We start from the raw sequence: 19,308 nt of genomic DNA, 5'->3' as shown, positions 1-19,308 counted from the left end.
GCAGCTGCTGCTCCCCCGAGAGCTGAGTGACCAGCCTGCTTGAAACCAGGCCCAACGTGTCTTAAGCTGGGCACCCAAAATGAGAAGCCAGTTTGGAAGAACCTTCAGCGAGGGCGCATATGAACCTGGGCGGGGTTTTTTTGTGGTGTGGTCTGTTTGCACTTGCTTGTGCGGAAACCCCGGCTTCTTTTATCAGGGATATTTGGTTAACTGGGTGGGGACAGAGCTGCCCTAGGTCTGAATTCTACACTGTCAGCCTGGCATGGTGATGAGCTGGTCGCCATTGGTCAGGTAATAAGTGAGGCACCGAATCACTGATGCAATGAAAGGTGTTTTGAAGACAGAAAAGGCACATAAGGGCGTCCTGGCTCCATTGACATCAATAGAACCCTGAGCAGATACAAAATTTTTATCTGCATCCAATCTGCAAAAATGGTCCGCGGATGTCTACAGATTTGCAGGGCTCCAGACGTCAAGAGGAAAACTCCCATTGAATTTAATAGGGAAGGGGTTTCACCCCGTGTGTGTGGTCCCGAACTCTGTGGGGATGTCTCTCTGACACGGAAGAAGGCTGATCTTGCGGGGAAAGCCCTGGACTAGCACTTGAGCTAGGTTCATTCTCCAGTTGTGTGACATACTTCCCCTTTCACATTGGACCAGCCCTCTGACATCTGTAACATTCCTTACGTAAGTTCTTAGGGGAAGCCGCAGTCTCTTACCTCTAACTGCTGGCTTCTGCCAGAAGAGGTCAGGTTCCTGGTTTTTCAGCATCGCCAATGTCCTCGCTGCTGAATGAGATCCGGAGATAAAAACAGAAGCCCTGACCCGAAAAGCTTAAGTTCTGCTTGGGGTTTGGGGAACAGGAGGAGAGACAGATTGTGGGGGAAGGAGGGAGGGGATTAGGGTTTCCCTGAGCCAGGGCTTGTCTACGTGGTCTAGCTAAACTGGCAGAGCTCCCCTAGTGTAGGCTGGTGAAGAGTTTTTCTGCCACTGTAGTAACCCCGCCTCTTTGAACCACATTAGCTGGGTCGCCAGCAGCATTCGGCTGTCGCCACACACCTCTACCCCGATAGAACGCGACCCGATATAACACGAATTCGGATATAACGCGGTAAAGCAGCGCTCCGGGGGGGCGGGGCTGTGCACTCCGGCGGATCAAAGCAAGTTCGATACAACGCGGTTTCACCTATAACACGGTGAGATTTTTTGGCTCCCGAGGACAGCGTTATAATGGGGTAGGGATGTAGTTACATCTCCACCATTTTGCCAGCCTTGCTGCCCGTTGGCGGTGTCATTCTTTTCATGCTCCTAGTCCATTTACAGCTGCTGGCCAAATTTTGTCGTGTAAACTAAGCCCCAAACTTTCTAGCTGTGAATGAGACTCCGAGCGATTCCCGGGTCTGGAACTAATCGCTTCGTCTCACGTTCGCCGAGCAATGTCCGGAAACCCCCAGGCAATGAGACTCGGACCAGAGAAGGACTCTGAAACGCAGCGGAGAGTTTATTTTTCATGCTCGGGACAATCCGGTAACGCAGCAACAAGGCAGGAATGAAGCAGCGATTAGAGCAGGGGCTACACATGGGTGCAGGCGTTAATCCTGGCTCGCTGGGGAGGGACAGAAGCTCCTGCCAGAATTGGGAGCATTGGCCCAAATTCAGAAATGTGCATGATGGTGGAAGTTAGACTCCCTTATACCCACTGGTCTGGTCCTCTATGCTAATATTCCCCACCCCCCACATATATTGCAACTACCCCTGCAGCTGCTCCACTGGGAGCACTAGTGTAGACAAGCCCCTGGCGCTCATTTAACCTTTGTCATGTAGATCTGCTCAGAGCTGGCTTACGTGGGGGAGGCCCTATTGTCTCCCATGCCCTGCACCTTGTGGGGTCATTGACACCAGCCCAAAGTGGTAGTCAAGTAATGGCAGGCAGGATGGATGGCTCAGTGGTAAAGTCATGGGCCTAGCATTTGAGAGACTGGGGGGTCAAGTCCTTGCTCCAGCTGCGTGACCTTGGGCAAGACTTTTAACCTCTCTGTGCTCAATTCCCCTTCTGTAGAATGGGGATAATAGCACTGCCCCATCTGCCGGGGGGTTGAGAATAAACACAGAGTGAGAGGCACTCAGATGCCATAGTCATGAGGGTCAAAAGTACCTTGGAGAGCAGGTGCAGGACAGGGGAGAATCAGGCCCCTGGGATTAAGAATGCTGATGGCCCCGGGCAACCATGTCTCCCTTAGCGCTCCCAATATAGATGCCACAGATGGAATCAGCAAGGGCTCATCGAGGCACCTTCCCAGTGGGATGTAGGCTACAGCCGTAGCATTGTGTGTAGATGTTTGTACGTCTAGAGGGATTTATTTTTTTGTGACGAGGACAAGGGGGACTCCCCATCGGGACCACTTCTTGTCTTAGCCCTAACTTGCCACTCAGCACCCCAGAAAAGGGAGGGGGAAAAAGCCACCAAATACAGCACAAGGAAACGCCCAACTTTCAAAGGCAGCCGATGATGCAGGAGAAGGTTCAGCCTCTTCCTCTCCTGTTTCTTACTGCATGGTTGTCTCAATCCAGGGAAGGTAGGAGGCAATGCGAGTGTAAAAGCCAGGAGGGACTTTGAAATCATAGGAGAAGATTCCTTGTGCTGTCCCTTCGCAGACTAGAGGGCCACCGTCATCCCCCTGAGAAACACAAGGAAGATGTGCACAAACATTCACTATATATTTTCCATACAAAAAACCACTACATTTAAAAAGAATGGAACGGCTGCAAAGGCTAGGAAATGCCGAACTTAAGATAACCTCTATCACCTTAACTCTGTCCTCTAGCATGTGCACGCTGCAACACAAGCTGACAATTTGGCCCCATTGAAATCAACAGTACAGCTCCCATTGATTGAAATGGGGTCAAGATTTCACCTCTAGTCAATGACGTGATCATATACCTATCTGCAGTGGACTTGGAGAACAATTGATCACCTCTGAGGCTAGCGAAATCCGCCAGGAAGTGCGGGACCCACTGAGACAAGGTTGGAGCTCTGCCACACTACTTTACTTCAGTCTACATTAAAAAGGTTAATTGTGGCCAGATACTTAGCACAATTAATATTAACAACAAGGGGGAAGGAACACAAGCCAGAAAAGGGAAAGACCGGGTTAAAAACTATTTAGATAAGTTAGATGTATTAAAATTGGCAGGGCCTGACAAAATTCACGATTGGGTTCTTAAGGAACTAGTTGAAGCAATTATCATTGAAAACTTATGGCAGGTGGGTGAGGTCCTAGAGGACAGGAGAAGAGCAATAGCTCAGTGGTTTGAGCATTGGCCTGCTAAACCCAGGGTTATGAGTTCAATCCTTGAGGGGGCCATTTAGGGATCTGGGGCAAAAATCTGTCTGGGAGACGGGTCCTGCTTTGAGTAGGGGGTTGGACTAGGTGACCTCCTGAGGTTCCTTCCAACCCTCATATTCTATGATAGTACCTCTCTTTAAAAAGGGGAACAAAGAGGACGTGGGGAATTGTAGACCAGTCAGCCTAACTTCTATACCAGGAAAGACACTAGAACAAACTATTAATTAGTTTGTAAGCAGTTAAATTATAAGTATTAGCCACCATGAATTTGGAAAGAAGAAATCATGTCAAACCAACCAAATTTCCTTCTTTGATGAAGTTACTGGCCTAGTGGATGTGGGGAAGCAGTAGAGGTGAGATCTTGATTTTAGTAAGGCTTTTGACACAGTCCCACGTGATGTTCTTATAAACAAACTAGTATCTAGTGGGGTCTTTCACTATTCAAGAGTTTCATTAATGACTTGGAGTGGAGAGGATGTTTATAAAATTTGCAGATGACACCAAGCTGGGAGTGCTTGCAACACTTTGCAGAACATTAGAATTCAAAATAATCTTGATAAATTGGAGAACTGGTCTGAAGTCAACACGATTCAACGTAATAAAGACAAAGGACTTCACTTAGGAAGTAGAAATCAACGGCATAACTGCACAATGGGGAATAACTGGCTAGGCGGCAGTACTGCTGAAAGGGAGCTGGGGTTTATGGTGGATCACAAATTGAATATGAGCCAGCAATGTGTTGCAGTTGCAAAAAAAGCGACTATTATTCTGGGGTATATTAACAGGAGTATTATATGTAAGACGTGGGAGATAAGCGTCCCGGTCTACTTGGCAGATGAGGTCTCAGTGTCCAGTTCTGGGTGCCACATGTTAGGACAGACGTGGACAAATTGGAGAGTCAAGAGGAGAGCAACAAAAGTGATAAAAGGTTTAGAAAATTTGATCTATGAGGAAAGGTTGAAACAGCTGGGCATGGTTAGTCTTGGGAAATGAAGACTGGGGCGGGGGGAGGGAGGGGGACATAAGTCAACAAATATGTTGACGGTTGTTATACAGAGGATGGTGATCAATTGTTCTCCAAGTCCACTGAAGATAGGACAAGAAGTAATGGGCTTATTACTGCAACACATGAGATTTTGATTCTATATTAGGAAAAACTTTGCACTCTAAGGATGGCTAAGTACTGGAACAGATTGCAAAGGGAGGCTGTGGAATCCCTAGCATTGGGGGTGTTTAAGAACAGGTGGGACAAACACCTGTTGGGAATGGTCTGCATTTACTTGGTCCTGCCTCAGTGCAGGGGGCTGGATAGATGATCTCTCAAGGTCCTTCCAGCCCTGCTTTTCTATGATTCCCCCTGGGGTCATCTTTGCTTCCACCTGCGCAAAGTGGGTACCCATAGGAACAGGAGTGTCTTTGGCCCACTCAGTACAAGTGCAAGTGACCCCATGAGGGTCAAGTCCAGGGGGAACCAGGCTCAGGATACAACACAGGCCTGGCGACAAGTTTCTGGAGCGGCTTTTCAGCTGACGTCGGCAGGGCCAGGAAGAAACGGAGAGGGACCTACGGAAGAAGAGGTTACAGAGACACAGAGGAGGAGAACAGAAGTTGGTAGGAGAGACAAAATAACCAAGACAAAGGGACAGGCACCTGTCCTGGCCAGAATGTTGTTTTTAAACTAGCGATAGTAACCCAGATAATTTACAGAACAAGATCTCCCAAGGTTAGGCTACCACCCTCTGGTAGCCCTCTGGCCTGCCTCCTCTGCCATCCTCCCCTAGACGCGGCTGCTACTGACCTGGCTGCAGTCCTTGACCCACTGTTTGCTCGCTGCACAGATTATGCCGTTAGTTATCCCGGGGTTCAAAGAGCGGCATTCCTTTGGTGGCCGGATGATGACGTTGGTCTCAAAGAGCTTGTCGGTGGTTTTTCCCTGGTCGATAAAACCCCACCCAGCGGTGCTGCACTGGCTCCGTGGGGCGACATTTCTGTTGGCCTTGGGCAGGTCAATGACACGGACGTATTTGTTTAGTTTGGCTTTCCCCTTCAGCTGGAGTGGGGGAGATCCAGAAATGTGTTCATGTTTTTAAATATCGCCCAACAAAGGCTCGGTCACCTGCATGTTTCTAAGGGAGCCATTCTACCTCAGCTGCCCCTCCGTTCTCCATCGCATCAAACCCAACTACTTTCCAGGCCCCTCCTGGCCTGTTCCCACCCAACGCCCTGTCCTCGCTCATGCAGTCAAGAGCTTGACTCCCGCCTCCGACCACCCATGAGACCAGCCTCCATCACCCATTTGTTATGCTCTCACATAAGCCCCTTTGTGTTCTCTCCCCTGCTGCCCCTCTCGCGTGGGAGGAGCTCCCCATAAACATCCCCAAAGCCACCTCGTTCCCCTTCCAACACCTCCTCAAACTCTCCTTTGGCATGATGCTGACACAAACCTTGACAATCAGTAGGCAGCTGCTGTGACCAGTGTCCAGCGTGCTAACCGATTAAATACCGTCTCCTTTGTTTCCTTGTACTCCCCCGTCCATCTGTCTCTTGTTTAGACAAAGCTCTTTGGGGCAGGGCCTATCTTTTTGTTCTGTTTTTGTACTGGGCCTAGTGCAACTGGGTCGTGGGCCGTGTCTTGGGCCGCTAGGTACTACCACAATACAAATCTTCATCCAAGTCATGCTCTGCAGGGTGGGGTCTGTGCCCTCCATCCCAACATCAGAACCCAGATGATGGACCTACACTGGCACCCCTGATCTAAACTCTGGGGAAAGGGCAGAGCCAGCTCTGCACATTGTGTCTTTAGCTACCCTTTGGCATAAATTACCCCTGACCACGGCCAAGCGCCAAACCTCACATGGTGCCCAGAGGTATGAACCTGGAAGTGAATATTAGCCCAAGAAATCGGTTACCTTCAGCAAAAGGATGTCATTGACTCTAGGACGTTCTTTGTAGGCGGGGTGCGGGTGATAGCTTTGAACCGCAAACGTTTGCTGGGAGTTCTCGTGCCTGTGGATATTGTGAGCTCCTAAGGTGACTGTCAGGTTCCTGAAATTGGCGAAAGCAATCAATCGATTTTCCTTTTATTTATTCATAGAATCTCAGGGTTGGAAGGGACCTCAGGAGATCATCTAGTCCAACCCCCTGCTCAAAGCAGGACTAATCCCCAGACAGATTTTTACCTAAGTTCCCTAAATGGCCCCCTCAAAGATTGAGCTCACAACCCTGGGTTTAGCAGGCCAATGCTCAAACCACTCTGGCCTGCTCTGTAACCATGTGGTAGCTGGTCCTGACACCCACCCGCTAGCTGCCAAGAAAAGATGCTACAGCCGTAAGGCAAAGAAAACCTATTACCCAGCCTAGGGATTTATAGATAATGAACAGCTGTGAGCTGATTGCCCTTAAAGTGAGCACATGTTCCCCTTACACTGCCAGAGTAACTAGTGGGTCCTGAATGCACTTGAGAATCGGGCCTGTGTCTGGGAGTTTGGGGAACTTTGGGCATCAGGACTCCTGGGTTCTATTCCTGACTCTGCTGCTGATTCACTGTGTGGCTTTGGACACACACAGCCCTTCTGTGCCTCAGTTTCCCTGGCTGTAACGTGAGAGTTAAGAAGCAACAGAGGGTCCTGTGGCACCTTTAAGACTTGCATCTGAAGAAGTGAGGTTCTTACCCACGAAAGCTTATGCTCCCAATACTTCTGTTAGTCTTAAAGGTGCCACAGGACCCTCTGTTGCTTTTTACAGATTCAGACTAACACAGCTACCCCTCTGATACATGAGAGTTAAGGGTATTCATCTGAGGGTTAATTAGCATTTGTAAAACCCTGGCCTGCTGATGTAATGAAACCGTGCTGTGTTTGTCCGCAGCAATAGAGGCGGGTCATCGAGTGGGGTCTGTTTCCACTGGAGTCCCGCAGGGATCGGTTCTTGGCCCCAGCCAGCATAAAACGATCACCGATAAAGTTTGCAGGCGGCACACGAATTGCGGGAGTTGTAAAGGACCAGGAGGGACAGGTGGCTGATTCAGAGCGATCTAGGTTGGCTGGTAAACTGGGTGCAAGCAGCCAATGTGGTTTTTAATATGGTTAAATGTAAATGTGTCCATCTGGGAGCAAAGACTGTCGGCCATACTTCCAGGATGGGGGAGCACTATTCTGGGAAGCAGGGACTCTGAAAAAGACTACATTGGGGAGTGCGGATAATCACCTGAGCACGAGCTGCCAGTCAATCTGTGCCCAGAAGGGCTAATGCAACCAACCGTAGGCTGCATAAACAGGGGATTCTCGAGTAGGGAGTACAGGGTGTGATACATCATGGCCGGAGGGCAGCAGGAGAGTGATCGATGGGAGATACGTAAACCCCAGGATGATGAGAGCCTTATTCCCTGTAGAGGGAAGATAGGCTGCTACTGTTTAATTAGCGCACCTGAAGCCAATTAAGCCAATTAGAGCACCTGAAGCCAGTCACCTGATAAAAACGCCCTGCTTCAATCAGCCAGTGGAAGGAGTCGAAGCGGAGTGGTTTGGAGGGAAGCAGAGGAGAGTTTGGAGAAGTGCTGTGGCGGGGCCAGAAGACCAAGACCCTAGGTAAAGGGAAACCCGGCTTGTACAAAGCAGAGGGCCTCCACAGACACAAAGGGTTGAGGGAAACCTTGCCCAAGCAGGGAGAGGGCAGGAAGCCCCACAAGCTGAAGGGCCGGAGAGGGAAGTAGCCCAGGGGAAGGAATCGCTAGTTCAAGTGGTTTGCTGCTATCCCTAGGGCCCCTGGGCTGGGACCCGGAGTACGGGGTGGGCCCGGGTCCCTCCCTCTCCACTCCCCTTCTCTGGGATACTAGTGGGACAGTTAATACCCCAGATCAGGGGTGAGAAATGGCGCCCTGAACACCCCCACAAGAAGAGAAAGCGCGGGACCCATCATAGTAGTGCCGGCAATTTGCCACACGGGGTTATTTTACCTCTGAATTTGGCACTGGTGCGGCCGCTGCTGGAATCCTGTATTCAGTTCTTGTGCCCAGAATTGCAGAAGGGTGTTGATAAATTGGAGAGGGTTCAGAGAAGAGCCACGGGAATGATTAAAGGATTAGAAAACCTGCCTGAGAGTGATCGACTCAAGGAGCTCCATCTATTTAGCTCGACCCAGAGAAGGTTAAGGGGTGAGTTGATCAGTCTAGCAGGGAAAGGACCAACACAATCCAGTGGCTGGAAGGTGAAGCTAGACACATTCAGACTGGAAACAAGGAATATTTTTTTCACAGTGAGAGTAATTAACCACTGGAACAATTTACCTAGTGTGGGGGTGGGAGGGGGATTCTCCTTCACAGACAACTTTTACATCTACTTCAAACAGATCTGTTCTAGGGATTATTTTGGGGGCAGTTCTCGGGCCTGTGCCATACAGGAGCTCAGACTAGATGATCACAGTGGTCCCTTCTGGCCTTAGGAGCTATGAATCAATAGTTATAAATACTTTAATAATTCTGGAGTTAAGCACTAGAAAGCGTTTTCAGATAAAACCAGATGAAAAGGCAAATTCTTCCTCTAATTCTTCCTTGGCCTGGTGATTTCCCACCGGAGAGAATCTCCCTGCCACTCCCAGCTCTGTAAGTCAAAGTGGGACCGCCCCCCCCGGGTCCACTCTGCTCCTAATGTGATGGAATTAGAGGAGGGCAGAGATGGGTGACAAGCTTTTGAAGGATGATGCTCTACAGTAGAGCTGAGCAAAATGTTTCGGACAGAAGGTTTCTGATTGGTTTGGTTTTGCGTTTTCTTCCCCCACTCCCCCCAAACAAGGTTGATTTGGCAACACTGAAAGATTTTTGCAAATTTGCGTCCATTTCAGTGAATTGTTTTGGCCAACAAAAGTCTGAAAAAGTCAGTGTTCTTCAGTTCGAAAATGTTAAAACACTTTTTTTTTTTAAATTTTGGGGGGAAGGTCAAAATGACATTTAGAGCTTTCTTTCACTTTTATCACAAAATGCAAACACCTGAAAATACCTCTCAACATCAAAATGTTTTGTTTGACACCCCTCTCCTTTTTTTTTTTTGAGTCACTGAAATTTTCTTTCAAAAAATCATTCAGATTGACCCGAAATGATTTTTGTCAATGTTTTTGGAATGGCCAATGAACCAAAAAATCCGTTCTGTGGTTCTAGATACAAGGTGGGGGAGGTAATATCTTTTATTGGCGAAGAGACTCTAAAGCTTGTCTCTCTCGCCAACAGACGTCAGTCCAATAAAAGATATTACCTCCCCCACTTTGTCTGTCTAATACCCTGGGTCCACTACAGCTACCCCACCAGTGCATAATTATTTGGTTCATCTGCTGTACATGTGAGGTTTAAACCTGAGAGAGGTATTTATTATTTGTTCTGTGGGAGTGCCTGGCATTGATCAGGAGCCCCTTGCGTCAGGTGCTGTACAAATACCAAACAAAATCTTACCCCCTGCAGTGAGCAGCCGTCATCACCCAGCCTGGGTCCACCAGAAATCCCCCGCAGAAATCCAAGGTGGTCCTCTTCAGATAGGCCATATAGGGTCTGGAGTGGGGCTTGGCTTCATGCCCCCCCACAATCTCACTCCATGAAGCTCCTGAAAGAGAGACGCTCCTGATGATGTGATTGGTCTGTTCTCGCCTCACCTGGTGCATGGACCCCAGGTGGTCGTCCGACCCCCTGGCTTTCTCTACTAACCAGCATGGGCGGAAGTGGGGGACAGCAGAGCGAGCAGGATTAAGAGGCTGCAGGCCTGTCTCATCTTGGAGTTCTCCGCTTCGCCAATCCCCTTCCAGCCTGGGCTGCAGTTAGGGTCTCCGTCAGCTCCCTGACTGGTTTTATAAGCTGAGACCCGTGAGATTCAGCACCTAGAAAACCACAGGGTTTGGGCTCATCTGACTAATCGACGTAGAATCAGTTTGCTCATGCACAGCCCTGGAGCACTAGCTACAAAGTGCATCTCTCAGCAGCATGGTTATTGTGGTCAGGGTAAAGCTCCCTCCGTACGGAGCCAGCACAAGCCTGGTGTCTCAGTCAGAGCCCACCCAGGACCTCTTCTGAAGGCTAAAGTGGCACCCTCTGCACGGGGCATTTTAGCTTTGAGTTGTAGGTTCCTGGGGGAGGAATCAATTTCATGGAAAATAATTCTTTGCCGCCCTCATGTAGCAATTTCCTCCAAGTGGTGCCAGATCACAGTTCAGGGCGGCTGCACCTGGACTCCCCCTCTGGGCTCCAGGCAGGGCACCCATGCTCAGGTCTTCGCCTCTCTTGGGTGGGAGACACGTGTCTCTCTCGCCCTTCTGACCAGGGTATTTCCGGGTTGCAAAGCTCCCTGCCTTCACCGTGTTAGCCTGCCTTTTGCCTGAAATATCTAAGCAGACCTGCTTTGTTTCTGCCCTCAAGGCCAGTCAGGTCACCACCAGGACACCCTGTCATTGCTGCAGCTAGAAGTCACCAGCTAGGCCTTTCTAAGCAAGCCGAGTTTATTCTTCAGATAAAAGTACTGCAGGGAAAACACACCCAAACCCATAAATGAACCTACCATGCATGACTGGAGATTCCCCCTGCCCCCGCCCCCAACATTGGCTCTGGCAGAAGCCATCCTCCCAACGCCCCCCCCCGGGGCCTTTCCTGTGGTTTCAAGTTCATCAAATCCTTTGCTCAGAATGACAACCCACTCAGTAGGCCAAAGTCCTTCCAGTCGTTCCCTTAGGACTGGGGCACTCCGGGCACCAGGCGTCCTGTCCATTTAAGGACAAAGCCCTGGCTGGGATGATTTAGTTGGGGATTGGTCCTGCTTTGAGCAGGGGGTTGGACTAGATGACCTCCTGAGGTCCCTTCCAACCTGAGATTCTATGATTCTATGATTTGCTGGATCAGGGAGGAGGCCCTGAGTCAGTTTAAACTCAGGTTATTTATCCCAACCTCTTTTCTCTATCTGCTAGTCTCCAGATCCATCTTGAGCCTTTGAAGAGACCGGGAATCGGTGTCAGCCGACAATGGGTCCCCTCCCCAGGGGGATGCTCCCCAGGGCTGGTAACCAGAGGAATTCTATCAGCATACCCCCTCCTCCAAGAGGTGGTCCATACAATCTCACAATCACACAGGAACAATTGCATTTTTAATACAGTGGACAGCTCAAGGAGCTAAGTCTGTTTAATTTAACGAAGAGAAGGTTAAGGGTGACTTGATCCCACTCTGTAAGTATGGAAATCAGAGCAAATATTTAATAATGGGCTCTTGAGTCTAGCAGAGAAAAGTATAACTCGATCCAATGGCTGGAAGTTGAAGCTAGACACATTCAGCCCGGAAATAAGATGCGCATTTTTAATGATGAGAGTAATTAATCATTGGAACAATTTAATTCAGTATGGTGCGTCCAGGATATTGCAGGAAATTGCTGTCTGTCACAGCCAGCTCTTGTGATTTGATCCTGAGTCTTGCAATATTTAGGATTGTTCTTAAAGCCTCAGCTTCTGGAGTCAAATGATTATGTGAAAATCTCAGCTCTTGGGGGGGTTGGGGGGGGAGTAAGTTTCTAGCCCTCATTGTTGGGGAGAAAAAATGGAAAATGTGACAAGAGTGTGATCTAAAGTCTCAAAATCCAGGAGGCCAAGAACCTAAAATGTATTAATTAAAAAAACCAACAACAAATACATGATTTTTAATTCAGTCTTGTGAATATTTTTTGGAGCCTGGTTTATCATTTCTGATGCTTGGCTGTTGTTTGTCAGTGTAACTTATTTGTCTTACATGGGGAAAAAAACCAGAAAGACAATCCTGAATGATTTCCTTACCAGCATTGTTCCCCACTACATTTTTTATAGCATCTCAAACCATCCATGCGGCATCTTTGCTGGGGGGTTTAAAATCTTAAAAGCAACTTTCCCTGCTCCCCTTCAAAGCTTTCCTTACCAAACCTTCCTCCCTTATCAACCTACTTCCCTTAGGGTTCTGGAGACAGAGGGAGCTAGATCCCCAGCTGGTGTAAGTCAGCTTAGTGCTACTGAAGCCAAGGGACCTCGACTGATCTACACCATCTGATCTTGCCTGATGATTTGCTGCTGATTGTGATGGAGGATGGGCGATGTGGGCGGAGCCTGAGAGTCTTAAACATTGGGGTTTGGAGATAAAGTTATCAGCGATGGTTGTGATAAAGTTGTCACGTCTACATGTTGATAGCATCCTTTCCACGTTCACAGATTTTTTTCCCTGATGTCTCGTTGTTTTTGCTGATACAGACTAACACAGCTACCCCTCTGAAATCTGCCATTTAGACTGTTATCAGAAGCCATGTGCCTTCTCTCCACTTGTATGTTTGACTGATAGCTTTAAACCCAGTTAGGAAGGGATGAGTTTCTCTCTGTGGCACATGAGTGCCTCTAACTCCCATGTGGTAAATAGTGAGGTGCTCAGATGAGGGGGAGGGCGGTAATTGGGTCCAGCTCACACCCCAAGTTCCTAGTCCACTGTCTTGTCTCTAACAGAACCAGCTGCTTCAGAATAAAGCATAAGAAACCCAGTTATTAGATAAATTACCCCAGGGAAGCTTCTTCCTATCCCCCCTGATTAGTGTTGGGCTAGAAACTTTTTTATGAAACGGAAGCTGAGAAAGGAAAACCCCCAGACGTCATGATTGGCAATGAAATCACGCGAGTTGGTAACGCTGGACGTGCTCAGCATTGGCCTGACTCTGCTCTGACAGTGGGAGTTTTCCTCCTCTCGAGATTTTTCTAGCAGCGATCAGTGACAAACCCAGGACCACAAGAAAAGCACAGGGAGGCAGCGGGCAGCATGTGAGAGGGTCTGTGTCTAAACTGAACGGCAAAGCTAATCCGGTGGGTTACACATTCCCAGCAATAAGGACCACCAACACCTACAGACCGTGCCCCTCCCACTTGCAGAGTTCCGAATAGACAGGACATATTAATGGCTGCGCAGTCTGGAATCAGAAAACCACATGGGTCTTTTTCAGTTCTCCTGGGGCCCTTCCCTCCGTGGCCTGGGAAGTCGAAAGAGGGCTGTTCTCCTCTGGGCCCAGTTGCTCATTTATACCCGTGCAACCCGCTGAAATCAAAGGGCCTGCCCCGTTGCAACTGGGAGCCGAATTTGGCCCCTTGTGTTTATCTGGAGAATGATCAGAAACCCACTGAAACAAGCCGCGGTGAAGCAGGAGAACGAGACACTGTGAAATGCAGATTGGCGTTTATTTTTCAAGCTTGTTACGTGCCCGGCATCGCAGCGAGCGGCAGGGAAGGAATGGAGCAGTGACCGGGGTGAAGGGGGTGTGAGAACACAGGGTTGGGGAGTCTCCCCCCTTAGAGGGACTGGCCAGGATTCAGATTCCTGCGGCTGAATTCTTTGCTCTGCTTCTGCTCTGACAATGTGGCACCAGCTGAAATTGCCAGGGGGAGAAACTCCCTTGTAAACCCAAGCGAAACCCAACCTCAGCCTGGGACTGAGCCGGGGAAACAAACCAGGGAACGCCCAGGAGGGAGCGAGCATGGGTCAGAGCCTTCCCCTCCAGGTGATCCAAAACCACCTCCGTGGGCCGATTTCAACCCACGTCAGTGCCCCCTGCTCTAGAATGATCCCTGACTCTGCTCTGATGGTCTTAGCACCATCCCAGAGACTGTGGGCAGCTGTGCCCGATTCAAGTCAACGGGGGCAGAAGGAATCCTGAAGCCCCTCAGAACAGCAAAGTCGCTGCTTCTTCAGGGGACCAGGCAAGAGAATATTAACTCAGGGGGCTGAAAACTTGACATTCCTCTCCTGAGCCAACAGAACCCAGGTGACACGGGAACTGCTGGGCCTGCAGGCGTTCAGATCTGCAGTAACAAGGCCATAGAGGCATCTAGAGAGAGTCTTGTCCCCTGTGGTTTCAGACAACACCCCGAAGGGAGAAAAAGCCGGAGGATGCAGCATAAGGGAAAGCAGCACGGGTCTCCAAGGCAGAAGATGCTAGAGGAGAAGCTGGAGCATCTCCCTCTCCGGTCCTCTAGCCCATGATCGTTTTGATCCACGGAAGGTAGTTAGCAATGCGGGTGTAGACAGCAGGAGGGGCGCTGTAGCCAAAGGAGACAATTCCCTGCACCACCCCATTGCAGACCAGAGGCCCCCCGGAATCTCCCTGCCAAACAGAGAAGAGGAGAGACTTCAGAGGCCCTCCAGATATGGGGCCAACTTAATCCCTAGCGTAACTTGAATGACTTCCATGCACTTACCCCAGGGGTCAACCTGTTCAGTTGGCTGTTCTGCACAAACCCAATGGGGTCGCCCCATGTCCCAGGCACTGCAATTACTGGGTGTGACTGCGGCTCATGACTGATGTTCCCGAGCGAGCATTACTGGAGCAGTGAAGCTGGAGCAGCGTAGGATGTACGAACCCATCCAGAACCCTGGGTAAGCACTCCCAGGTCTGGCCCATGCTGTGGTACCCGCGTCAGCTACATTAAAGCCAGCTCGGCTACATGTACATCAGTGGTGATTGCCCCCTGTGCCCGCGGCAGAGACACACGGTCCGAAGAGGTCTGCCCTAGAGCTGGGCTAATAATGGAGTTTTCATCTCGTGCCAGTTCCAAACAGCAGCAAGGAAAAAAGGGTCTCGGTGAAATGAAACATTTCCTTGGGGCGTGGAGCGTTTTCAAGGGGAGGGAGGTTTCCAAAGGGAGAGGTGTTTCGAATCGAAAAATCAGAACGTTCTGTTTGGAAAAGGTCAAACCAACGTGTTTCAATTTGGTTCAGCTATGGGGGTGGGGACGGAGGGAGTTGGGGTTTTTTCACCGAAACCATTGGGTGAATTGAACACAACTTGGTGCAATGTTTTGGTTGAACTAAATCTGCATGTTTTTGCCAAAAAAAAAAGGGGGGGGAGGGGTTGAAACTTTTTGCCCAGGTCTTGTGTAGATGGGACTTACTAAGGAATCCATCGGTGCTGGGCCGTGTGCTTCCACAGATCTCCGGGCTCAGCAGCAAACCCTCCTTCAGGAGCTGAATGCAGGGCTTGCGTCAGCCTGGGTAGCAAGAAACCACACGGGGGAAACCCTTATGGGAGACACATGAGCTGGCAGGAGATTTGCATCCATGAGCGTCCCTCCTCTTAGAGTGGAACCTAAGTAGCTTGCCCTGGGAGTCCCAGCCCTGGTGCTTACACGTCCCCGTTCCACCTGTTGGCCGGCGTTCCCAGTACTGACCTGGCTGGAGTCCTTGAGCTGGTGGAAGCTGCCGGCGCAGAGCATGCCGTCGTTGAGGTTGGGGTAGAGGTTGAGGCATTTCCTGCGGCTGTAGATGGTGATGTTGGTCTCAAAGAGCTTGTCGGTGATCCTCTCTTTGTCAATGAGGCCCCATCCCGCGGTGCTGCACTTGGTGTCGGTGGGGACGTCGCTGCTGGTCTTGGGCAGGGGGATGACCTGGACGTATTTAGTCAGCTTGGCCTTCGCTGTCAGCTGGGTGGGAGGAAGAGGAGGAGTATTAAGCCCCAAGCAGCAGTCAATGGCATCTGGAGGCAGGGGGCCCGCGGTGAGAATGGCTCAGGAAGATGTCCAGTGGCCTACCTGGCCAGGTGATGGGAGGGACTCAGCAACCTACAGCAACGGGCCCTGAGCACTTACACTGAGCAACCTAGGGGACAGGAGGAGGCAATACTGGAGAACATGCAGCTTGCAGGGGGTGTGGGACAGTGTGGCTGACCCTGGGGGATCTATTCCGAGTGTCCCTGACCCCCAGGGAACTCCAGGAAGGTTGAGGCTGCAGGATCTGCCCAGGGTTTCCTTTCTCTGGCTGGACCATCTCGAAATAATAAAGCCCAGTTTGCAAAGTGAACTTTGACTTCTCCCCACAGCACAAGGTGTAAAATTCTCTCTCTGTTCTCAGCCACCCGCACTTAGCCCCTCGCCCCCCATAGCAGCTGTCGGGGGGACCTCCCCTGCTGCAGACAAGTCACTTACCTTTAGCAGCAGGATGTCGTTCGTTATGAAGATGCTGTTGTATTCAGGGTGTTTGTAGTATGTCTCAACCCCCAGCACCTGCTGCGACTCCTCTGGCTCATGGATGTTGTGAGCTCCCAGGATCACGGTGATATCCCTGAAACCGGGAGGAGACAGCGTGGGTCACTTTCCCTGACACAGCCCCTCTCCCCTTCCCCGAGCAATGGGGGCGAGGGTGCAGAGACAGCTGGCTTCACATGGACTGCAGACGACTCCTGCTTTAAAAGGTATTCCGTCAACCAGCGTGAGAAGGACAAACCCGGCGACGGTACCTACCCCATGCAGTGAGCGGCGGTCATCACCCAGTCCGGGGCCACCAGAAACCCCCCGCAGCTGAAACCACCCGACATCTTCAGGGCTGCCATGTAGGGCCTGGAGTGGGGCTTGGCTTCATGCCCCCCGACAATCTGACTCCGCAAAGCACCTGAAAAAGACACAGTCTCCTGAATAGGAGGAGAAGGAATGGCTCCTTCCTCACCTGGTGCATGGACCCCGGAGAGTCACCCTCACCCATGGCTTCCTTTACTCACCAGCATGGGCCGAGGGGTAGGACAGCAGGGAGAGCAGGAGCAAGAGACACTGGGGCCGCTCCATCTCTAAGTTCACAGCTCCTCGGATCCTCTTCCAGGCTCGGCACCAACCGGAGCCTCCTGCTGCCCCGTGGCTGGTTTTATAGCCTCAGACCAACGAAACTCGGAAACCAGGAAACCACATGTGCTGGGCTGATCTAAATGATCCGGGCACAATCAGATCCTTCTGCGTCTATCTGCTACCGCCTCTCCACTTGCCTCTGGTCACTTGCTTCAGATGCTCGGAAGCTGGCCTGAATTGACAGCTTCTGGGGACGTGCAGGACAATGCATCTCTTGTTCCCAGCAGGACCTGTGCGAGAGTAGTCGCTGTGTTAACAGGCCCTGCTTAAAACAAACACAAACATTCCAGGAAGCACCTTCCCAGTGTGACTTGCAGTCTATATGATTTTATAAAAATATGCTAATGAGTGAATATAATGTAACTGGAATATGCTTCATGCAAAAGGTCTCTTGTAAGGTATCATTACAAAGCTTATAATCTACTGAGTGTGGTCATCCTTTGTCTATAAATGTATCCCTCTTGTATCTAAAACTAGAAATATGAACTATAACTCTGAGGGCCTATTGTAATTATGCAAAGTGTGGGCCATTAATGGTGGTTTGGAATCTTGATGGCTCCCATCAACCAGGACAATTGTGGATGGCCTCTGTTTGCAGGCAGGCCTTCCTGTGAGTCAGGCTGGGAGGAATGAAGGCTTGGGGGGGGGGGGTGTCTTACAGTGACATGTGATCATGTCACCTGAACTGGAATCCATCTTTAACCTGGTGCTTTTGCAGTGAGGAGGGGTGGGAACCCAGAGGGACAAAGGATTCCTGCCTTATGCAAACGATATATAAGGGGGTGGAACAGAACAAAAGGGGCGGCCATCATGAAGAATCCCCTAGCTACCAGCTGAGCTGGAACAAGAGCTGTACCGGGGAAAGGATTGGGCCCAGACTAGGAAGGCATCCAGTCTGTGAAAGAAACATCTCTGAGGGTGAGATCTTATCTGTATTCAGTTGTATTACTGTATTAGACTTAGATTTGCGTGTTTTATTTTATCTTACTTGGTAATTTACTTTGTTCTGTCTGTTACTACCTGGAACCACTTAAATCCTACTTTCTGTATTTAATAAAATCACTTTTTACTTATTAATTAATCCATAGTGTGTGTTAATACCTGGGGGGAGGCAAACAGCTGTGCATATCTGTCTATCAGTGTTATAGAGGGCGAAAAATCTATGAGTTTACCCTGTATACGCTTTATATAGAGTAAAACGGATTTATTTGGGTTTACACCCCATTGGGAGTTGGGCATCTGAGTGTTAAAGGCAGGAACACTTCTGTAAGCTGCTTTCAGTTAAGCCTACAGCTGTGAGGGGACGTGATTCAGACCTGGGTCTGGGTTTGCAGCAGGCTAGCGGGTCTGGCTCAAACCAGGCAGGGCACTGAAGTCCCAAGCTGCCAGGGCAGGAAGGCAGGAGCAGGAGTAGTCTTGGCATATCAGTTGACAGCTCCCAAGGGGGGGGTTCTGTGATCCAACCCGTCATACCACGGATCTCCGAGCTAATGCCCCAACATGCACTGTGCTCGTGATAAACGCCCCCCCCCCATACATCATGGGGTTTGCCTGTGGGGCATGGAAAGCATGGTGTGCGACAAGGAAGACAACGTTTGCAAACTGCCCAGTGATTGGGTGCCGGCGTAACCCCCCCAGTGTCACGTGGTGCCTGATCCACTGGCGATATGAGTTTGTTCCAGTCCCAGCTGCGGAGCCGTGACTTTCTAGCTCGAGCTACAGCCAAGCTCCGGAGGCCGGTGGGGTGCTGGCGAAGAGGGTGGCTGTCAGCCAGTCAGCAGGGGCTCTTTGGGGGCTAGCAGTGGACAGATGGAAATGCGCTCTGTAGAACATGGATAGTTTGGAGTGGAGAGGCCTCGGCCCATCTGTACCATTCCTATCCTACGTCTATAGCACATCTCACCTGCACAGATCAAGGCACTTAAAAAGGCAGGCCAGGATCGTTATCCCCATCTTACAGATGGAGAAACTGAGGCACAGGAAGCCGACGTTACTTCCCCAAGGTCGCCCTGGGATGATGCAGTGCTGGTGTCAGCAGAGATTACATGTGGGTGTAAGTAAAGGCTACGCGCTGGGAGCAGCCCTCTGCAGTGAGCAGGAGTCACTCCCAAGCGCTGGGCCGGCCGTGTCCTCTATTCCCAGGAGCAGGGAATTCAAACTGGGCTGAATATGGGCTGAGACATGGGGTTAAGTGTGAGTCTCATGCCCTGTCAGCCCCCATTTGCCACATGTTGGGTCTTCAGCTCACGCCGGAGCAGCTTGTATGTTTAGCACGGTAGGTGCCCGGTTCAAAGCGAATGTGTAGCCCAAGAGGGTGGTTGTCACTGTTGTAACA

At 50.4% G+C, this 19,308-nt stretch overlaps 2 protein-coding genes across 2 annotated transcripts; both read right to left on the bottom strand.

The window, feature by feature from the left end:
* Positions 1-1,236: 1,236 nt before the first annotated feature.
* LOC101946707 (granzyme G-like) lies at positions 1,237-13,384 on the bottom strand. The gene is made up of 5 exons (XM_008168808.4): positions 10,036-13,384; positions 9,787-9,934; positions 6,257-6,392; positions 5,146-5,397; positions 1,237-2,678 (listed from the first exon to the last, which is right to left on the bottom strand). Exons 1-5 carry the CDS (start codon positions 10,097-10,099, stop codon positions 2,547-2,549), a joined length of 732 nt encoding a protein of 243 aa, XP_008167030.1. The 5' UTR covers positions 10,100-13,384; the 3' UTR covers positions 1,237-2,546.
* A 141-nt stretch (positions 13,385-13,525) lies between these two features.
* Positions 13,526-17,198, bottom strand: LOC101946964 (duodenase-1-like). The gene is made up of 5 exons (XM_005281139.5): positions 16,853-17,198; positions 16,599-16,746; positions 16,284-16,419; positions 15,531-15,782; positions 13,526-14,467 (listed from the first exon to the last, which is right to left on the bottom strand). The coding sequence occupies exons 1-5, from the start codon at positions 16,914-16,916 to the stop codon at positions 14,336-14,338; spliced, it is 732 nt and encodes a 243-aa protein (XP_005281196.2). The 5' UTR covers positions 16,917-17,198; the 3' UTR covers positions 13,526-14,335.
* Positions 17,199-19,308: the final 2,110 nt, after the last annotated feature.

The sequence above is a fragment of the Chrysemys picta genome, chromosome 25, assembly GCF_011386835.1.
Source record: "Chrysemys picta bellii isolate R12L10 chromosome 25, ASM1138683v2, whole genome shotgun sequence".
NCBI lineage: Eukaryota > Metazoa > Chordata > Testudines > Emydidae > Chrysemys > Chrysemys picta.
This window is presented reverse-complemented; position numbering and strand designations above follow the sequence as displayed.